This window comes from Heliangelus exortis, chromosome Z, assembly GCF_036169615.1.
Source record: "Heliangelus exortis chromosome Z, bHelExo1.hap1, whole genome shotgun sequence".
Taxonomy (NCBI): Eukaryota; Metazoa; Chordata; class Aves; order Apodiformes; family Trochilidae; genus Heliangelus; species Heliangelus exortis.
The window spans coordinates 31320263-31341352 of NC_092454.1; the positions used below are offsets into that span (position 1 = coordinate 31320263).

The 21090-nt window shown below is 33.4% G+C and overlaps 1 protein-coding gene across 1 annotated transcript in view; it reads left to right on the forward strand.

Moving 5' to 3' along the window:
- CNTNAP4 (contactin associated protein family member 4) overlaps window positions 1-21090 on the forward strand; it is a 204201-nt gene that overhangs the window by 155176 nt on the left and 27935 nt on the right. The window contains exons 12-16 of the mRNA XM_071730885.1: window positions 303-422; window positions 4170-4367; window positions 9134-9290; window positions 10842-10969; window positions 19347-19517. Coding sequence (XP_071586986.1) covers window positions 303-422; window positions 4170-4367; window positions 9134-9290; window positions 10842-10969; window positions 19347-19517 — 774 coding nt within the window. The remainder of the gene's footprint in view (window positions 1-302; window positions 423-4169; window positions 4368-9133; window positions 9291-10841; window positions 10970-19346; window positions 19518-21090) is intronic.

Below are 21090 nucleotides of genomic sequence, written 5' to 3' on the forward strand. Positions count from 1 at the left end.
ATTTACTGACTCGCAGTATATTGTTTTCTCCCTGAAAATTTCAGGCTGAAATACAAAATGAAATGCTTGAAAATGTCCCTAGTGATATCTCCAATAAATAAAATTTAATGTTTAAGCACAGGTGCGCTTTACAAATTCAAATGAAAGTATAGTTTGGATTATGTAGTTTATTCTGTATTCTTTAGCAGCAAACACATACAATTTTGTCAAGTTGTCAAGCTCCATGCACTTTTTTTTTTCATTCCCTGAATAAAATGTAAAATTATGTCATTACATTTGTGATGCAATGTGTTCTTTTACAGCCATCTATGAGCAATCATGTGAAGCCTATAAGCACAGAGGAAACACTTCAGGCTTTTACAATATTGATTCAGATGGAAGTGGACCCTTGGAACCATTTCTTGTATACTGTAATATGACAGGTGAGGTGATAAATATTCTTAAATCGCATCTGAGTCTGTATGCATGTTCATTATGTTGAAACATGAGTTATCAAATAAGAAGCCTCTGTAGCTTGTGAATTTAATGTATACATGCACAACCAATGAAGAATTAGAGAAATTACAATAACAAGATTCAGGCTATGAATTCCTGTTGTGCTTTGTATCAATAAAATGTGTTCCATATGGAGACAATGTCATAATAGATCATTTTTTGGGAAGCAGTTTTGATTTCATAGAAATTACAGCTTTTACAGATTTTACATAGAAATTACATAGAAATGTCCCCCTTAAATGGGGACATTTAAGGAAATGAGAAATAAGTTATGCTTTGAGAAAAAAATATTGATTTTTCCCAGTAGCATTCTGAAAAATTGTAATTCACAACCGATATTTGTTATGAGAAATATAAACATTAAACTTATTTTTTCACACTGCAAGTAGATCTTTTGGAGAATGCAAATGCAGCCAATGGGACTCTCTCAGTCTCACTGTCAGAGATTCTGTCTCCTCCTCTGCAAACAGTTATTTGAATGACCATTTATCTCACTAAAAGTTTTAGATATCATAGTTAGTCAGCAGTCTGCTTTTCAACAAACCAGTTGATGTTCTCTCTCTTTGCCATTGATATATTTCCCTTTAGTGAAGCTTACATCTAAATGGCATTTTGAAAGTCATTATTGTTTAATTCGTGCATATTTACTTTTATTTTTACATAGTCTCTATTTATTTGAATTGTTTTCCAATCAAAAATATGGAAACAATTTGTTGTTTTCTATGAAAAAAAATATTTTTACACTATTATAGCTGCTTAAGAGGATACATATTTAAGCTATATTTGAGTATGGTTTAGTCTTGAGAACTTAGAAACTTTAAAAGCTTTTGTTGTTGATCTGTAAACAGGTTACACCTGTTTCTTAAAAAGATGACAGGACTCCATCTGCCGATAGCATCAGATTTTTTTCACAGTGATCTATAGTATGATTATCATACATGTTGAAATAGTGGAATTCTCATAATTTAAGTCAGTCTGTACAATTTAACTAGGTTATGTGATCCTTGACTTCTACAATGAACTGTGCTGGTTCACAGTGGGCACACTTCAGATTGGCACAGGCCCTTAAAAAAGAAATATCCTAGTGTCCTATGAGACTAAAAGAGACCAAAGAATCATGACAGAAAGATGGCAATTTTTTTAAGAGGATATAACCCTCCAAGGTTCAGTGTAGTGTCTGATTTACCCTTGTGTGTTCATGAACAGCTGTTACTGTTTTCCTCAGTCACTCCTTATTCACTACATTCAGCAAACCTCATTGGTTAGTTGTTCATGTTGAGATTCAGCCTGACAACATGAGTCTTCTATATTTTGTTCCCATTTTCCTCATGACTTTTTTCCACCGGAGGCAGGGAAGGTGCATGCCTACATTGCTACACCAGTGTCTTGTCTTTGACACTCATGGGTCTCTATTTTCCGGCATCTGAAAGGAGGGTATCTTTTACCAGTTTTATTCTTGACGGACAGTTTCAGAATGAAAAGTCCACAGTCCATATAGTCTGTTAAGATGACCAAACTTTGCAGTGACCTGCTTTTCTTGTTTTGTGTAAATTTGGGAGTGTAACAACGGGTCTGGTAGCTGACTTACTTTACTAATTTTAAGGTTCTGCGTATCTATTAAATATATTTGTTTCTGTGTGTATGTGCATGGAAAGAAATATTTCCAGCCATCCCCTTTTTGACATTACGAGAATGTACTTATTAATATTGTATAATATAACCAAAAAACTGGTAAGCAATTACTAAAAAGTTGAATAGACTCCTTTTATATCTTGAATAAGTATCTCACCTTGATATTTACTTTCTGTTTACTTCCTTTAAGTCACCTTGATTCTCTTTCTCTTTACATATCTTAAAATGTCAGTAATTTGTGACCTGCAGGAAGCTAATAGAATAACTCTGTTAAATCAATAAGAATATACTTATATTCTATGATACTACTATAAGAATATCAGAAATGCTATAATCATAACTAGAAGTTAGAAAAAAATAGTATTTTTAATACCTACTAAATTTGGAATGAACACTGAGTCAGAGCAGCTTTAACTGGGAGACTGCTCAACCCTGCCTTGAGGTGGATTTTAGTTATGGGGATCAGTCTGTCACAGGATTTGCAAGAGAGTAAATTCAGTGTTGCCCTTTTCACAGGTGAGGGGGCTTGGACTAAGTACAAACAGAAGAACCACATGAGCCTTTATCAACTGTCAATATTTAGAACAATTTCTATTTTGGAGACCACAAAAGGAATAATATCTGTAATCCCAAGCAGTTTCATGTTCCATTGTATATTCCTTGTATGCAAACTGTAGGACAGAGTGACCAATTGTGCTGAACAGTTTAATTCTTCCTGTGTCTCAGTGTACAAGAAAATTATTTTTGTAGTCTCATAGTAAATAAATAGTATTTAGCCTATGGATTCTAGTGTCATTTAATGTGATGTCTTTATATAAGTATTGTAACATCATTTGGGGGTTTTGATGTGTGTCTTTTTGCATTGCACTAAGGTATTTTCAGTTAAAAATCTCTCCACAGTTGCTGTAGAAAGTTAAAAGAAGACTTTTAATGAAAGAATGTTTGTGAAGTGTCAATATACCTGGGAAGCCATTCAATTGCTTTGTTGCTTCACTCAAGCAACAGGTCTCAGATTTTGAGAGTGTCTGTTTCACAGCAGATTGCACATCTCAGCAAATATCTTTTTATAAATGTGCATTATATTGTTTACTATTCAACTAAATGTGTTATATGTATATTTATACGCAAGTAATTTCTGCTTTTTATTTCAAAAGCATTACTTCAGAACATATTTTTTTAGAAATCATCTTTGAAGTACTGCATGTTTACTGGCAATTCATGGGAGGAAAAAATGTTGCAGACATACTTCATCTTATTCTGGAATAAATGTGCCAGCAGTATATGGCATGCCACAATTTACATGAATAGTAAGGACTGTCTACACAATACAATAAAATATGTAGATACTTTACTGAGCAGCGTCTGAGCTAAAAGTTGACCAGTGTAGGCTTTTTTTAAGGAAATGCACCTCTCACTTCTGAATTTCCTCAGGTTACAATACTGAATCAAGTCAGCCTGCCATAGTGCCTGCCATAACAATATTACATCAGCTGTTTGGAAGTAACTGTACTGAACTTTGGAAGCTGAGATTCTTAATCCCTGGATATATACAAGTTTCGAATAGTACTTTGAATAATATCTACCATTTGATTTTATATGGCTAGAATAAATCACCTTCATGTAATCTGAGTTAAATAGTAAATACAGTATTTGCAAGCTACTTTCGTTTCTATGTATAATAGAAAATATATATATAGGGAATATAACAAGTGTAAGTATTACTTCTTCCTATTCTTTCATAGTAATTTACTGAGTAAACTATATCTTATTTCAGAAATAATTGAGTGTTGCCACTTATAGTTTTTCCCATGCAATAATCATAATAATCTGAATACTTCTTACAGTTATGATATTATAACCTACTTATAAATAATGATCTGTTGCTATAATTGTTGCTTGGTAATTTATAGCTCTCTCCTATATGTTCAAGAGCACCTTTTGTTACCAAAGGAGTCACCCTGAGGTCTGGTTGTTTTGTTTTTTTAAATCAACTTATGAAACTACTACTCATTCTTTACTATTTTTCACATGTGTTTTGAAAGATACAACGTGGACAATTATGCAGCATAACAATACCAACCTAACCAGAGTCAAAAGTGCTAATCGAGAGAACCCCCACACTATGTTTTTCAAGTACTCTGCCAGCTTAGACCAGCTTCAGGCTACAATTAACCAAGCAGAGCACTGTGAACAGGAACTTGCTTACCACTGCAGAAAGTCAAGGCTTTCAGATAAGCCAGGTAAGTAAAACCTGCAAGTCGTAATATATCTCACTTTATTTTACTGGCTACTAAAGGTGCTTATTTCACATCAAGATTACGGCACTTTGCTACCATGGAATTTGAACTACTTCATCTATCTAGTTCTCAGATTTTTGTAAGTTACCAAGAGATATTTGAACCAGAAAAACACAAATGTCTGTTTATAATGATCCGAGAATTAAGTACTCTCGCATTTAATTTTTTCCATAAGCAGAGATCATTATTAGCAGAGCTCCTGTTGGTCTGCTTTCCAGAGATTTTTAATGAAACAATTATTGAGGAAATACCTCTTTGAAGAAACACAAGCTAGTGCATAGGCATCAGCAGAAGTTTATCACTGAACATTTTTGAATACTTGGTGTACATATGATACTGGGTGCCTGAAAAAAACACTGGTAATATTAAATTTTTACTGTCCCAGATAAGCTTTCATAGGATAAAAGCAATAGTTACAATATAGATTATTGACAAAAATATAAATGTTTTAAGGAAAAATGAATGGGATTCCTCTGACTTATTTTAAAATGAAAAGAAATTATATAGCCTACTTAAATCTTAACTCTCATTGACACAGACATGAAGTTAAAAGTCTTTACTGTGAAAATCCAATCTATGTATTCCAAATAATATGAGAGTAAAAGTCTCATTATTTCTGTCTTTTTTAAACGTAAGTAAAATTGTTTCACTTGTCCATCAAAATTCTGAAACTGCTCAAATTCATTTATTGACAGCCTTTCCTAATAACCAGAGACCACGACTCTGAGTGCAGCAGTCTTTGGCTTTGTCTCTAAACTTTTTTCTTAAATATTTCTCCTTTATATATGTCACGGACAACACTGGATTTATCATGACAGAATTTACTCTTAGCAGAATATCTGCTTTAAAAGATCTCTGCAGCACAGAGGTGAATCTACAGCTTAAGACATCCTACTGACCTTCCCTTTTACCTATGAACTCAAAATTGAATTTATGGTTCGATGTTCAAAAGCTGGGTCTAGATCAAGAAGAGGGCTTCAGATTGTTCTCTATAGGTGTTTCAAATTCTTTGTCTATATTAACTGTCATATAGATTAAGTGAAAACCAAAAACAACAATAAACCCCATCTTTTTAACTCCCCAGTTACAGCAGAGTGATGAAGCTGGAAATAATGAAAAAATTAGGTCAAAGAAAAGAAGAGGAAAAGACCTAGGCAAGCAGGACCATATGCTCATTCACCTTCATTCTCAGAAAAGCAGGTTTTCCTAGAAAACTAAAAGACTCCAATCAGTCAGTTGTGCTAAGCCATCGAAAATTTAGAGCTTTGAAGCTAGAAGTAAAAAGTGAGTTCTGCAGAAAATCACTCTTTAATTAAACACTACCATAGACTTTACCAATTGTATTTTGCTGTTCCTCTGAGGAATGGGTTTTGGTTTGTTCTGAAAGAGAGAACTCTTTCAGAGAGGTAAGAGAAAAGATAGTATCTAAGGATGCTCAGTGGTGGCTTCTGAAATGACTCTGCTTTAAAAAGTCACTAGGTTTTGTGAATGATGATGATGATTTAGCAACACTTATAGAAAGCTAATGCTTCAGTTTCTTAAAGCCACATTTTTATAACACTTTAGAGAATGTATTTAATTTGTCTCATTTTTTCTAGCATTATTAATTAAAACACTTCCTTAAAATAAAATTCTGAATTTTACATTCCATGATTTAGATCTGTCCCTTTTTATTTCAAGGGTAGTTACCATTAATAGATGACTTAATAAGGACAGATCCCCTTTAGCTCATTCAATCACAATAACAGTAAAACCAGATGAAATTCCTGGGAGAAGAAGTAGACAGCCTATTGTAGATATAGACTTCTTTTGAATGGGAGTTCTTACCTACAAGAAAAAAAAAGATTTTAAAAAGTGGGGATTTTTCAAAATATATGTGGTGGTAGTTTTTTTCAGAGAACTCAGTTGTCTGTACACCTAAACTGTGCATTGAAATAGCTGTTCTGCATGTCTGTACCAAATCAGCAGCAAAGAGTATGAGTTTGCACAGCTTTAGTATCACAGAATTACAAATCTCTGGCCAGCTGAGGTTGGAAGCAACATCCAGCTATCATCAATATCCCCGTTCAAAACAGGCCAACAAGAATCAGTTACCCAAAACCATGTCCAGATGTCTTTTGAATGTCTTCAAGGATGGAGACTTCACAGTCTCTCTGAGAAATCTGTGTCAGTGCTCAGTCACCCTCACAGTGAAAAGTATTGATGTTCAGGAAGAATATGCCATGTTTCAGTTTGTTCCCACTTCGTCTTGTTCTGTCACTAGGCACCACTGGAAGAAAGCAGGTCTCAGCTGTCTTTACTCTCTCCCTTCATGTATTTAAGTGTTTCCTTTTTTCTAAGCTATACAATTCCTCTTCTCACAGTCTGTCCTCATAGGAGAGATACTTCAGTACCTTAATCATCTCTTTTGCCCATTGTTAGATTCTCTTCAAAATTTCCATCTTTGTTTTGAAATGGAGAGCTCTGAACAGGACACAATTCTCCAAGTGTGACTTTACCTGTGCTGAATGAAGGATAAGGATAACCTGCCCTGACATGCTGGCAACACCTCAATTCACTCACTAATGCAGGCAAGGATGCCAGTAGTCCTCTATGCAAGGACACACTGCTGGCTCAAGTTTAACCTTTTGTGTGTCAAGAACCCCAGGTCATGTTCCATCAATAATTTTTCCAGATGGATTACCTCCAGCATATATTTCTGCCTGTGGCTGTTCCTTTTCAGGTGCAGGTTTTTGCAGTTCTCCTTGTTTAACTTCATGAGGTTCCTCTAAGCCCATTATCTTAACCTTCCTCTGGATAGCATCATGGAGTTATCAAACACTCCTTCCAAACTCATTGTGTATATAGACAGCCAACATGTTTGATAAAAGTTGGAAGATCAGCATTTTTACACAGTGATCACCATAGTGGATCTATGTAGCTAAGGAAGACCTGACAGAATCACCTTTAAGCAGTCAAGCTATCTACAGCTAAGCAAAACTAGTAATGCATAGATAAACCTTAGTTAAAAACGGGATGCATCTAAACTGACAAGTGTTAGTGAACATATGCTAAAATATTTCAAATTATTTTAGTCTTTGAATACAAAAAAACATAGTCTTTTTTGTCTCTGAGGCTATGCAAGTTTTCCAAGTATCCTCCAATTTACCCTCTTTTTCTTTCTACAAATAGTCATCATGATAAGGGAAAATTCTATTTTTATCTTCTGAAAATACTAAGGTCATGACACCTACTTCAAAGCAGGGATAACAATCTGGGCTAATCATTATGAATGTGCAGCATTTCAGTAAATACCCTGTTTTTGCACTGTGGTATGAAAAATTTGCAACCAGCTTTTAAACATACCCCAATGTCCCTAGTGAAAGTCTGGAATGTTAATTCCTAACTACAATATTAAGGCACACTGTTGAAACAGCAGAAATAGTCTCCTTTTTACAGTCTTAGTTGCTGGAAGGTTTTTAGAGTGTTATCTGATAAATTATTTATTTTTCTTCAGGTTTTCTTCTTCCTGTGATGACTCACAAACATGACAAGCATAGGTGCTCTTATGCAAGTTTGACTTTCCCAGAAACCTCTCACACTATTTTTTGGGCTGATGGGCTTGCAGTTGTGTAGTAATGAATACAATTAATATGTTTACAAACTCAGAGATTGTCAATGTAACAGAGAGGCCTTATCTAGTGAGAATCTAGAGTGAGATTTAATAAACAGTGACAGTTTTAAGTAAAGCTGAGATTAGGGTATATTTCAATTTGTTTCTGGGGTCTGCTGCTGAAAACTTGGGGCTTCAACAACAGTGAATAAAAGTGCATCTATAAGTAACTCTAATTTAACAGTTCTTGATTTCTTCTCATGTCTTGATTTCTTTTCATGCATCTATCACCCTTCTTATTTCTAATTTGAGGTGATTTGTTTTGTTTTTCTTCCTATCATCTGTTCAATATATATTTCTGTGCCTACTTGGCACAATCTTAAAGCTTAATCTGCAGTACTCTGTACTGTAGCATTAAGGAAGTACTCAGTTTTGCCATTTTGCTACAAAAAATGGTGACTGGATACACCTATACAGAGGTGTAATAGGCTTGGGAAACCTCACTTATATTCATCAGATGTATCAATTTTCTTATGGTAGGACTGCTAATATGATTTCTGCTGTGTCTAAGTATACAAATTCTGAATCTGCTGCCTGTGACCCAAGGTTGTCTTTGGGCATTTCTGATTTCACTATTCAGCTACTTAATGTTCATCCCAGAAATGGGTAAATAGTAGTCTACAACGCTCTTGGTAGTAGGATGAGATAATTTCTGCATTGCTTTCTAGTAAAACTTCTCACTCCATTGCTTCTCATTCCACGGTCTGAAATGGATCTTTACTTGGAAACACAAACTCTCTTGATTTTTTTGACAATGGTGTCACTTGTTTTCATGGAACATTTTAAAACAAATTACATAAACTGACTGCTTAAGCTAAGTGATTGTCTGTGAATTCCCTTTTCCACTAATGCAAGCAAAAGCTGTGACAATAATTTAATACCTGATAATTACATATTAAAATGAATAATTACTTAAAAAGTCAAGGTAGACTTTAAAGGTAAACAGTTGCTGTTTAAATATTTTAGATCTGAGAGGTGATTTTTCTCTGCTTAACCCTTTGGAAAGTTGCTTGGATTAGAAAGACTGGCCACTGATTTTCTCTAACCTACCTTTTAGATGGGATGCCATTGAGCTGGTGGATTGGAAGAACCAATGAAACACAGACTTACTGGGGAGGTTCCTTTCCTGCTGTAGGAAAATGTGCTTGTGGATTCGAGGGTACCTGCATTGATTCCCAACACTACTGCAACTGTAATGCAGACAGAGATGAATGGTGACTTTCTACAGTTGATTATTTACATTACTTTTTCCTGGAAAGTAAATAAAGAAGATTTAAAGAACGTTTAAAATACAAAACAGTTGTAAATTAAAATTACCATAGTGTCACCCGCTTCTTTGACACAGAACACATTTTCTTACAAAATTATAGCAATATGCATTATTCTTGCTAATTCTTTCCCTCTGAATTCTGAGGGTTTAATTTTATACAGATACTTTCTAGTTCTTTCGTATATTCCTAGTTATATATTAAGACATAAACTTTAATCTTTTGTGAAACTTCAGCTATTAGTTTTAGAATACTGAATAATTATAGTTAAAAGGTTCACTTTAAATAATCATTTAAGTATTAGCATAAATTTAACGACACTTTTAAATTTAGACATTTTTCTTCTTTTTTTGTCATGTACAATTTAGGTAATTAAAATTGTACGCTGTTGTTATCATCAAAGCAAAGCACTAATATGGAATCCTATTCCAAAAGGATAGAAGTATTTATAAGCTGTAGAGCTTTCACTTGTATATAAAAATTTAGCACTTTTTTTTTTTTTTTTTTTTTTTTTTGCATTACACATTACAGAAAAAAGCTTTCTGAAAAAATATGTACATTTTTTGTACACTTAGCTCCAGTATGTATTTTGTACACTTAGCTCCAGTATGAGTTGTTAAACTCAACCATGTTCTTAGAGAAATGTTTCTTGCTTGCTTTGAGGTGTGTGTCTCACATTTAAGCTCTAAGCAGTGTGAGGTCCAGATTGTCTTCTCTTTCTCAGTTTGTACAGTTGTTTCTGAGCTATTTGCTTTGCCCATTAAAGAGAAGATTCAGCTATGAATGGCTTAACAGGAAGATTGAATTTTACAGAATGGTCTTGAGTGACTGAATACTTCCATGGGTCCAGGGGAAAAAAATTAGAAACAAAACTGGTGCCTACAAAATTTAGAAGTACAGTTCTGACACTAAGTTAATGAAGATTTTTAAAAAGTTACTAGATGTGTGCTCTGAGTGGTAGGTTGCATATTTTTTGCCTACGAGTTATGTAGAAGCTCTTTTTCCTGTGCACTCAGCATGACTTTGTAATTTTCTCTTTCACTTTTTTATTTTTTTGACAGGGTGGGAAAAAAGAAGTTAGCCTTATCTGAAAGTTATACTAAGCCTTTTAATAAAAAAGAGACAAGCTATTGTAGATCTGACATGTCCTCAGCAACATAAAATTACTGACACCGGCAAACACATCACCTTATGAAGTCAGTTACGTACCCATTTATGTCAAAACCAGTTTTCTCATGCTTAGGCATGTTTTTCTCAAAAATAATCACAACCATAAAACTACACACTTCCCATGAAATTGTTTCATTCATGTTAAATGATCACAATACCAATACTAAAACATGGTACTGATATATTCACAGTTGTTTGTATTAGCCAGAGTTATGCAGCACTTTTTTCATATTTTAATTCTTTTCTTTTTCCCATAAATGTGAAAAGGATAATGAAATGTTCACCAGAAACATTAGGATAGCAGTCACTTTTGTTTTACCTTTTCAGGACTAATGATACTGGATTCCTCTCCTACAAGGAGCATTTACCAGTAACTGAAATTGTTATCACAGACACCGACAGACCAAATTCTGAAGCAGCTTATAAACTGGGGCCTCTGCTTTGCCGTGGAGACAGTAAGTAGCAACTGCAGAGTTTTATTAAGCAACAACGGGCTTTCACCACAATAAATTTTAAATGTTTGCCAAACAGCCTAAGATAAACTTGTAAAAATGTCATCCGGTTCCTTTAGACATTAGAACCAAAAAAGGTTCTACATGATCCAGTGCAAACCAGGATAGATTTGTGAAATAGATTCTTTTATGATACACACCAATAATGAAGGCATAAATAGTTATAATTTTCAAACAGATATTTTCACTATAAATGCTAGTGTTTTCCTGCAATCTTAATTAAGTTACAAATAAAGAATTATATGAACAGGAATTCATAACTTGTTATCTTATCTTGCGAGAAACATATCCTTCACTAAATATAGAATCATAGAATCAGATGGGTTGGAAAGGACCTCTGAGATCAACGAGTCCAGCCCTTGATCCACTGTCCCTGTAGGTACCAGAACATGACACCGAGTGCCACATCCAGTTTCTTCTAAGAAACCTTCAGGGATGGAGAATCCACCACCTCCCTGGGAGACCATTCCAATGTCTGATCACCCTCTCTGTTAAGAATTTCTTCCTAATATCCAACCTAAACCTCCCCTGGCAGAGCTTAGGTCCATGCCCTCTTGTCTTTCTCTATGCTCACCCTGTAAAAATGCTGCATGGGGTTGTTGTAGGCAAACTGTGTGTTTACCTTCATCGCCAAACCTTATGCATAGTAACTCCTCTGAGTATTTGTGCATTAGGAGAGCTATACTATGAGATGTACATTCAGTATATGCACTATCTATGAGAAAAATTTAAACACAAAAGAATTTAAAATTTAGAAAATTGTAACATAATTTAGAATATGGAGTTTATACATCCTGAATATGTGTGAAGTAACCAGAAAAGTATCATATTCAAATAAATAATTTAAAGATAATGAAAAAACTGGAAAACAAAATCAATATTTTATTGAATATCTGTGATGACATTTCTGATTTCACTAAATTCCACTGTCAAAAAAAACAATGGATTTGTATTTTGCCTATGGCTGAGTAAAGGCTAAAAATACTTAATAAAATTCTTTTTTTTACATCAAATACCATCCTATGAGTTTCCATTCACTATTTCACTAACTTCACTCTTTCAAATACCTATAAATTGCTATTATGATGTTGTGTTTGCTTTTTAAATTTCTTCAGCCTTTATTAATAAGATAAAATTAATATTAGTAAAGAAGTATTGATTTATACTTTGACATTCATTCAAGAGACTGCATAGATAGATAAATATAAATAGGATGTATTTATTTTCATGTCATCTCTACTTTCATTCCTGTGACTTGTCAGGTAATTATACCTGGAAGATTTGTTAACAGATGTGTGCTACAGCATTGCATTTTAATTTTCTCATGAAAATTTATGAGAAGAAACTGCACTCTGTTGGGTGCTTCCTTTTCAAATGTCTGATATCTGATTATAAGCTGACCATTTATCATACCTATGAAAGAACCGTTAAATCATGGGGTTACAGTATAAGATTATGATAAAATTCAAAGTAAAAACAACCTAGGAAGGTCTCCTGTTTGCAGCAGAATCAACTGTGAGCTCAGGCCAGGTTTCTCTGTGTGATTCTGTTATTCTGTGATTCTCTCAAGCCTTTGTCAGATAGAGGCTTGAAGAATCCAAGGCTGCAGCCAGAACTTCTCTGGGCAGCCTACTCTGCTGCTTGGCTGTCCTTACTGAGCATATCTTTTTACTTCAAACTTGAAACACTCTTTGTTCAACTTATGCCCATAGTCTTTGGTACTTGCACTTTACACTGATGCAAAGAACTTGGCTCCACATCATTGAAAAATTCTCTTTAGGCGGGAGACATCAGGCTGCTGTCAGATTCCCCACGAAGCTATTCTTCCTCTAGGCTGAACGAGCCCTGGTCCCTCAGCCTGAAAGGCGGGAAAAGTGATCCATACCTGAACATTCTGGTGGCCTTCTAATGCCCACTCTTTTTTATCAATATTTTTCCTGTACTGGAGGGCCTAAAATTGGAGACAGTATGTAGATGTTTTCTCCCAAGTGCTGAGTAGAGTGGAATAAGCACTGAGGGAATAATTCTCAGTTAACTGGCTGTTCTTACATATCAGAAGGCCAACATTGTGACCAGGGACAATGAAATAAGGGACGATTACAGCGATGAAATACAATTATTTACAGCCCATGTTGTCCTAATAAGTGGGGGAATTTAAGTTTCAGTACTCACCAAATTCTCAACTACTAATAGTTACAGAACCTGGCCCCAGTTATGTCACATCTTAAAACAGAGAAGCCAACTCTCTCTCCAGGGTGAATGTTTGAAACACACAAGCTGTTCACACACTCATTCACCTCTCTGCCTTTGTGTGGTGTTTGCTTAGTCTGAGTGATTGAATTGATGATAAATTTCACACTGATAATAAATAATCACAGGATTTCTAGACAAGTTGCAGCAGAGAATTTTAAAATATCATGAGAATCAGCACAAGAACTCAGAGTCTGAATGTCAGATAAAGAATTTTGTAATGTCAGAAAATATTAAAGAATTTTACTTCATAAAGAAGCAGTTTGGGACTGAAATAATCTCAGTGAAAATGCCTTTCAGAACACAACAGTCAATGATAATAGTACAGAAAAAAAATTGAAAAGGAGCATTCACTTAAATTGTTTAGTAAGAGCAATAGTTATGTAATTTTTCTTAGCTATTTACATTATAATGAAAAAGACAGTAGGAGACAGCTTGGGTTTAGGGAAGTAGGAAAAAAATTTAAAAAAACCCAATAGATAATTTATAAGAAAAAAATAATGTAAAATCATAGAATTTTGAAAGAAAACAGTGCAAGAGGTGTTGAGTAAAAAGTTAATGGTACAATAATACATAATAACATATGTAAGTATGAAGGATCATAATTCATGTTGTATATGAGAATTTTTTTAATATAACTTAGTATATATTTAATGTATAATCAGTTATATATTATATATCTTCTAACACATATTTTATACCGTAATATATATATAAAAGCATGTGTGATAATAGTATTACATATGTAGAATATATGACACATGATAAAAAATAAGTGAACAGATTATATAGCTTACTGTATGATCCTTCATACTTATATTTGTTATTATGCATTATTGTGCCATTAATTTTTTGCTCAACACCTCTTGCACTGTCTTCTGTCAAAATTCTATGATATAAGTTACCATAAATATTCTATTCTATTCTATTCTATTCTATTATTTCAGCCATTATATTGGAAGCAACAGTGTATGACTTTACTAGAGTTTTTGCAACAGTCTCTACATATCAGCAATGTTTTTTTAAATAATTTTTTTTCAAGTTCAGTATTTCAGGAAATGTAAAGTTGCATTACTGCAATGAGTTGCAGTAATGTATGGATTCTATATGTTAAATTTCATACTAGACAAAACATTAATTAAGCACAATCTCTTTGTAAGGTCAGCAATAATATTAGCAACGCTTTGAATCTGTGGGAAAGAAGTAGGCTATTATTATTTTTTTTTTTAATTTTATTGTATTCTGAGAATGCAGACACCCATGATGATATATTTAAATGTTTTAGTAACACTTACTTTCTTCTGCACCATTGAATAAGTGGAAAACAGAAAAAAGAACGAGTAGCAAATACCTGTCTCTCAGAATTGTTGTCAAACAAGGAAAAATAAATATTGAAATTCACAACTGTGATTTGAATATTCTCTAGAGATTTTATTGGTTATTTATATTTCTGTCCCTATCTGAATTCTACAGTTTTCATAGGTTATATCCTTTTATTAAGGATGGCAGTTTTTTTCCCTTCTGACAGACATAAATTCTTCAGAATAACTCACTAGTGTACCATAAAAAAGTGGAGTAGGTGGTTTACTTTTGTTTTTGAAACACTTATTACTTCATTAATCCAAACCCAAAATATATAAATATCTTATTGCATCAACAGTATACTCCATGCAGGATAGATACTTAGGTGCAAAGGTAATTTTTTATTCCCATAGCAAAATAAAGTAGGCCCATAAATACTTCATTGAATTGAAGTGTCATAAACCCACTCTCCCTTGACTAGGTTTCCAAGGTAGAGTTAGTTCATTAAGTACTTCTAAGAAGCCCTGTATGAGAACTCAAATGCAGTTAGGTAGAAGTTGCATATTCATTACATATTTTTAGCTTTCACTCTTACTTAATATTACTTACTTGGTTTCTTTATGATAGATTTTATGAATTGACTATCTTCAATGAAGTGTCTAACTTAAAGAAACTAGAACAAAGCAGGAAAGAGTAAACTCATATAAGGGAAATAATAGCAAAACTGGTATCAGTATAGTTCTTTTTATGTTTATAGTTCTATTCAGATATAGATGATTTTTTTCTCAGCATTTTGATAGAGATAGCTAAGATGCTGAAGTGTGATGAAAGTAGTAATGATACAGATAGACAAATATGACCTTTTAAAGAAGTTAGACCACAGGATTTGATGACACTCAGTTCTATACATGTGAGCAACATCTACCCATTTCTACCACGTTTGAAATACATAACTAGTTCAATTATGTATTCCCTTTTCTGCTGTGCAATGCAATACATCTAATAAATTGTATGCCAGCACTGCTGATATAAAATTGAAAAATTTGTCTAAATATAATGGAGGTTAAGATTCAGTTAACCTATGTCAACTAAGTTGTGTAACAGAAAAGATTTTAAAGCATAATAGGACAAAATCAACCTTTGTACAATTAACAGGCAGAAATACTATGGCTTTAATTAAAAAGAGGCAACTCCATTGGTTTGCCATTATTCAAGAACAAGGCACATGTTGATTAAATTCTAATAGTGAGTATGGGTAGACTTTCAGAAAACCAGAATGTTGGTTGGTTGGTTTGGGTTTTATTTCTATTTTTTCCTTGAAAGAACTGTCCGGAAATAATCCAATTTATTATTATGAAATGCCAGTAAGTACTCGTATTGCTAATATATCCAGAACACAGAAAGAAAACTAATTTCTAAAAATTATGTGTAATAAATGCGTAATTATATTCTGTCATCATCAGACTGATTCTTGGCCCCAAAATAGAAGCTGGAAGTAGTGATACATGTGGGGCAGCTGAATTCCACAGTTTCTCAGAGGCAAGTATTTGCCAGCTGCTCAGACTTCATAATGATAAGAGGATAGCTTTAGAAGAAGCAATTTGCACAGCTTCTTAACAATTTGGCCTTCTGTCTTCTGTGCTGGATTACGATTACTTTTTACAGGTGGCAATGCTGACATAAATATTGGGCAAATATAGAAAGAAATATAGATAACTAAAACATATAATAGGAAGTGGTGATTTTCCTACTTGATTTTACACAGGAATAAAATGAAGCAATCTCCCGTTTCCCAACTCTACTTCCAAAATAAAGAAATACCAAACCCAAACAAAACAAACATAAATGAACAAACCCATTACAATACAATAATAAATTATCACATAATTTAAAAATCAAATTAAGAGGCCAGATACAAAGGATCATATCAAAGGCAACAGGCAATGTTTTCATCAGTTACTGGTAGTTTAACCAGTTAAAGGTTAATAGGATCTAAAATTTACAATAAGCACTCTTTATACAGTATGAACTTCCAACTTTACTACAGTTACGCATTTAAAATCTGATCACAGTGATGTTATAGTGACTTTCAAGAATCCTGTTGATATAACAGAGATCAAAAGCTGCCTCTTACATAGAAGAAAACTCTCAGCTCTCAGGAAGGTCTTTCAGTATCTTTTAAGTGTTTCACAAAATTTCTCTAAGAGGAAAAATATGTGAAAATTGGAAAGTATATTAAATGACCTCTTCACAAAGACTACAGCTGGTTTAGAAATACAATTAGCACCTCCAGATTAATAGCAGTGTGCCTTGACTGTATCAGAGAGTAGTAGTCAGATGAGTAGTATGGTTTCTGTTATTTTAATTCAGCATTTTATTTCTTGTTTGGAGAGAGGGAAGGCTAGTGAAAAAATACATACAGAAAATGTTGCTTGGCAACTTAAGACCTTTATTTTCTCTTTCTTAAAACTCACTATCCCCCTGAAGTTTCACAATGAACAAATGAGTGGTGTAACACTTAGAGGTATCAAGAATTGAAACAAATAACAAAAAAAAATTATCTTTGAATGAAAATTTGGAGCATTCTACAATTTCCACTAGCACAAGTAGTGCACAGTTATTTTGAGAGTTAATTTTGTTATCTTAATCGCTAATTTATCTCTTTATCTCATTTGTCTCTTTTTTGTGGTAAAATTTCTAGTTAGACTAGTTGATAAATGCCAAAAGCTAAAATAATTTTTGCAATGTCAAAATGATGCTGTTTTATTTATAACAAACGTTTTTTTTGTTTTGTTTTTTTTTTTTTTTTAATCATAGGAAGAATGCTGACTTTCTACTCAGAAAAAATGTTAAATATCATTGACTTTCTAACTACATGGTGCTTGGCAGTTCCAGAAAACTAAAAAGGAGACTGCGAGCCAAATTCTGTAAAGGGAAGAAACTCTATTCCCACCCTGAGTTACAACATCATAAGATAATTTGTAATACACTTTTGCAATATATTTTTGCTAGATCTATACTTAACATGCTTTATTGATACAGCAGCTTAACATTCATAAATAACACAATTTTCAGAGCTGGATAAAAGAACAGCTAGATAAGAAAAGACAGGAAATTAAGAGAAAGAATAAAACTTCCTGTCCTTGCCCTCCCCCAGGATCTTTACAAAGATCATTCAGAAGCTTCATTGAAGCAAGCTGCATCATTACTCTACTAGACTACTACTGTCACTATTGTGTCTCTTTTAATTACTAGAAATATTTTACCAATTTTGTATAAATTACTAGTATTAAACTTCCTATTGCATTTGAATTTATTCATAACAACCAGCCCATTGTTTTTAAATAACAGTTATATATATTTGTGTCATAACTGTGGTGAAGTTTGTTCTATGGGAGCCATGACCTCAAACAATTGAACATAAATAAATAAAATAAATGACATAACATAAATGAATAAAACTGATCTCAATATGTAAGGTCACTGCCTTGGATGACTTCACTTTGCACAGGATAACTCCGAGGAGCCCATCAGGCAGCAAAGGAGAGCTAGGTCCAAAACCAGAGTTTCTTCTCCCAGCCTAAGCCGTCTCTTCCTACCTCTGCCCTGCCATGTAAAAGTTGTCCTGATGGCTGCTCTAATTTGTGGTGGCTTGCAGTATTCCCAAATGGCAAGTGTCACAGCAAGCAATCAACATAAAATGTATGAATCTCCTGCAATGTTCCTTTTCTGGGTGAGAAATCCAAAACCAAATGAGTGAATGGACTTTGATTTTACTTTGCTGGTCTGTGGACCAGGCCTCTTCGTTGACTGTATCATTAATATTGCAGATGAGAGAGAAACTTGCAAATTTTTATTTATTTTCCCTCCTCCCTCCCACTGTCCCCCACAACACAGTGTCTGAAGGAAATATAATTTTGCATAGTATTTAAACTCAGATTACAACATTATCAGCAGAATGTGAATTGGTCTTACTCAATTACACAGGAAGTTATTGAATGTCTCATTTGATCTAGAAAGCAATACAATTTAATAAAGAAATACAGATACATTTTTAAGAATTCAGCAATCAAAACAAGGTACTTCTAGGTGAACAGCATAAATTCAGATTATGTTCTTATTCGAAGAGGGTGCTATTAGAGATTTACATAAGCTTTTTAATAATCAAGAACAAAATCTTAAGGGATTATAATTAAACACCAGCTTTAATGGCTTGTCAGTAGAACTGATTTACATTGGATTTATCATGTAAATAAGAATGCTTATTAATTTCTAAACTGCAGTTAGATACAGAAGATAAGTTCATAAATATTTAGTTTATTTTATTATTCCTTCCACAGACATTACTACGATCTGTATCCTACCTTCTCTGTGGTACCTGGTAAAACTTCACTAGGCTACAAAAATAACAAAACTCTTTAGTGTTTTATATGAGAAATATACACAACTGTCAGAGTTATAGCTTATACCAGGTAATGTAGGTATAACACTTAATTCAAAATTGTTATGGAATGATAATACTAACGGGACTGTCTAGCTGAGATGTCAGACATTTCATTTCACATTAATTGTCTGAACTGATGGTGATTACTCTTGCCAAATCACTTTCTGTGACTTCAAGAAACCCTAGTTTTTCTTTATAAAGCTACGCAAGAGGCTTATGCAGAAATTAGACTCTGAACATTGCAACCCGTTGAGACTTGGGCACTTTCATTTGTTTAATATAGCTGTGTATCTATCACTTCACATCTTTTATTTTCACAACCAGGAACATTTTGGAATTCAGCATCCTTCAACACAGAGACATCCTACCTGCATTTCCCTACCTTCCATGGAGAGCTCAGCGCAGATGTCTCATTTTTCTTTAAAACTACTGCTTCTTCAGGATTGTTTTTAGAGAACCTGGGAATTCAGGACTTCATAAGGATAGAGTTATCCTGTAAGATCTTATTATTATTGTTGTTGTTGTTTTTATTATTATTGTTTTCAATAGGACTAAATTACAATTGACTTAAAGGGAGAATATTCCAAAACTGTTCTCTTGCTTTACCACTGTTAATACTGCTATTGTAGCACTATCATTCCCCCCAAAATCCCACCACTGGGTGGACCAGGTATTACATCTGGCTGCTGAGAGACTGACTCAGTTGCAATGCATGACTCAGATCTTCTGTGGCATAGTATCCTTACTTAGTCATACCTCCTCATTTTTATTTTTATGATTAAATATCCTTTGTGCATACTTAAATGTTTAGGCTTTTACACAATAATTTTTTGTTGTACAAGAGAAAATTATATGTCTCACTAAATTTAGTAAGATGACTAGTACAGAATGAAAGCTTTGTCTTATCTGACTCAATGTTTTAGTCTTATATTGCTCATTTCTAAAAGGAAGAATATTTCAAAGCATAAAATGTTGTTTCAAATAACTTTTGGATCCATTTGAAATGGCACATCCATGAAAAAGTCTTACATTTGGCAGGTGCCTCTGAGAGATCTTTATTACTCTTTTTATGTTGGGGTTAGACAGTTCCTCATTTTTTTACAGATCAAACTCAAGTATTTTCCAATGGAGAGTACAAATATATATATATGAAATATATATCACATAATGCAATATATTACTATAGAAACATTAATGCATCTTTCTTAAAATGTAAAACATTTTGTTTGCTTGTTTATTTGCCAATGTTAATGTCTTACATTATAGAAACTACACAGAAAAGACTACTTGTGTTCTGTAGGAAGTTTAATTTCAGAACACTGAGCAATGTTTAATTATTTTTTTATCACAAACCGCAGTGATGGCTTTGAAAAATACCATTTTCAACAGCATTTTGTTGAAATTCTGTGAACAGGTGAATACAATAGCATTATAACCACAGTGTCACATAATGAAGAAAATGTACTGAGTCAGCACTTCTGTTGAGAATCTTTGAAGCAATGATGACATTCTTGTCTGATGAATTAATTTCCACTTTCAAAATAAATATTTAATTCATGTAAATGTTAAAAAAATACTTCTGAGAGCTAGAGGTATTCAGGAAGTTGGCAGAAGATCATAACCAGTTTTTTAGAATAAAAATACACAAACTCATTACTTGTTGTATTCACCCATAAGCATACAAACTACTGTATATTTGTGGGTTTTATACTACTTGTGACTACTGTGGTATGAGAGAAAATGAAAGGCTGAATTTGTATGTATTTTCAGCATCTTAAAAACTGTTTATTTCATTAATTTTCAGCATGTACTTTTTCCCTTCCACATAAGTCAGTTTCTTTATTTGGTATGTGTAATAACAAATAAAACAAACAAACAAAAAATGTAAAAAAGTCAATGTTTAATATGAGAATGTTAGATATTATTTAAAATTCATTATGTCATTAAAATTTGGCAATCCCTACTTGTGGACAAAAGGACTTTTCGTACTATTTTATTGATTGTAGTCAAGATTTATATCTAATTTTTTAATATATGACAAAATGAGCTTTAGACTTTACATGGGACT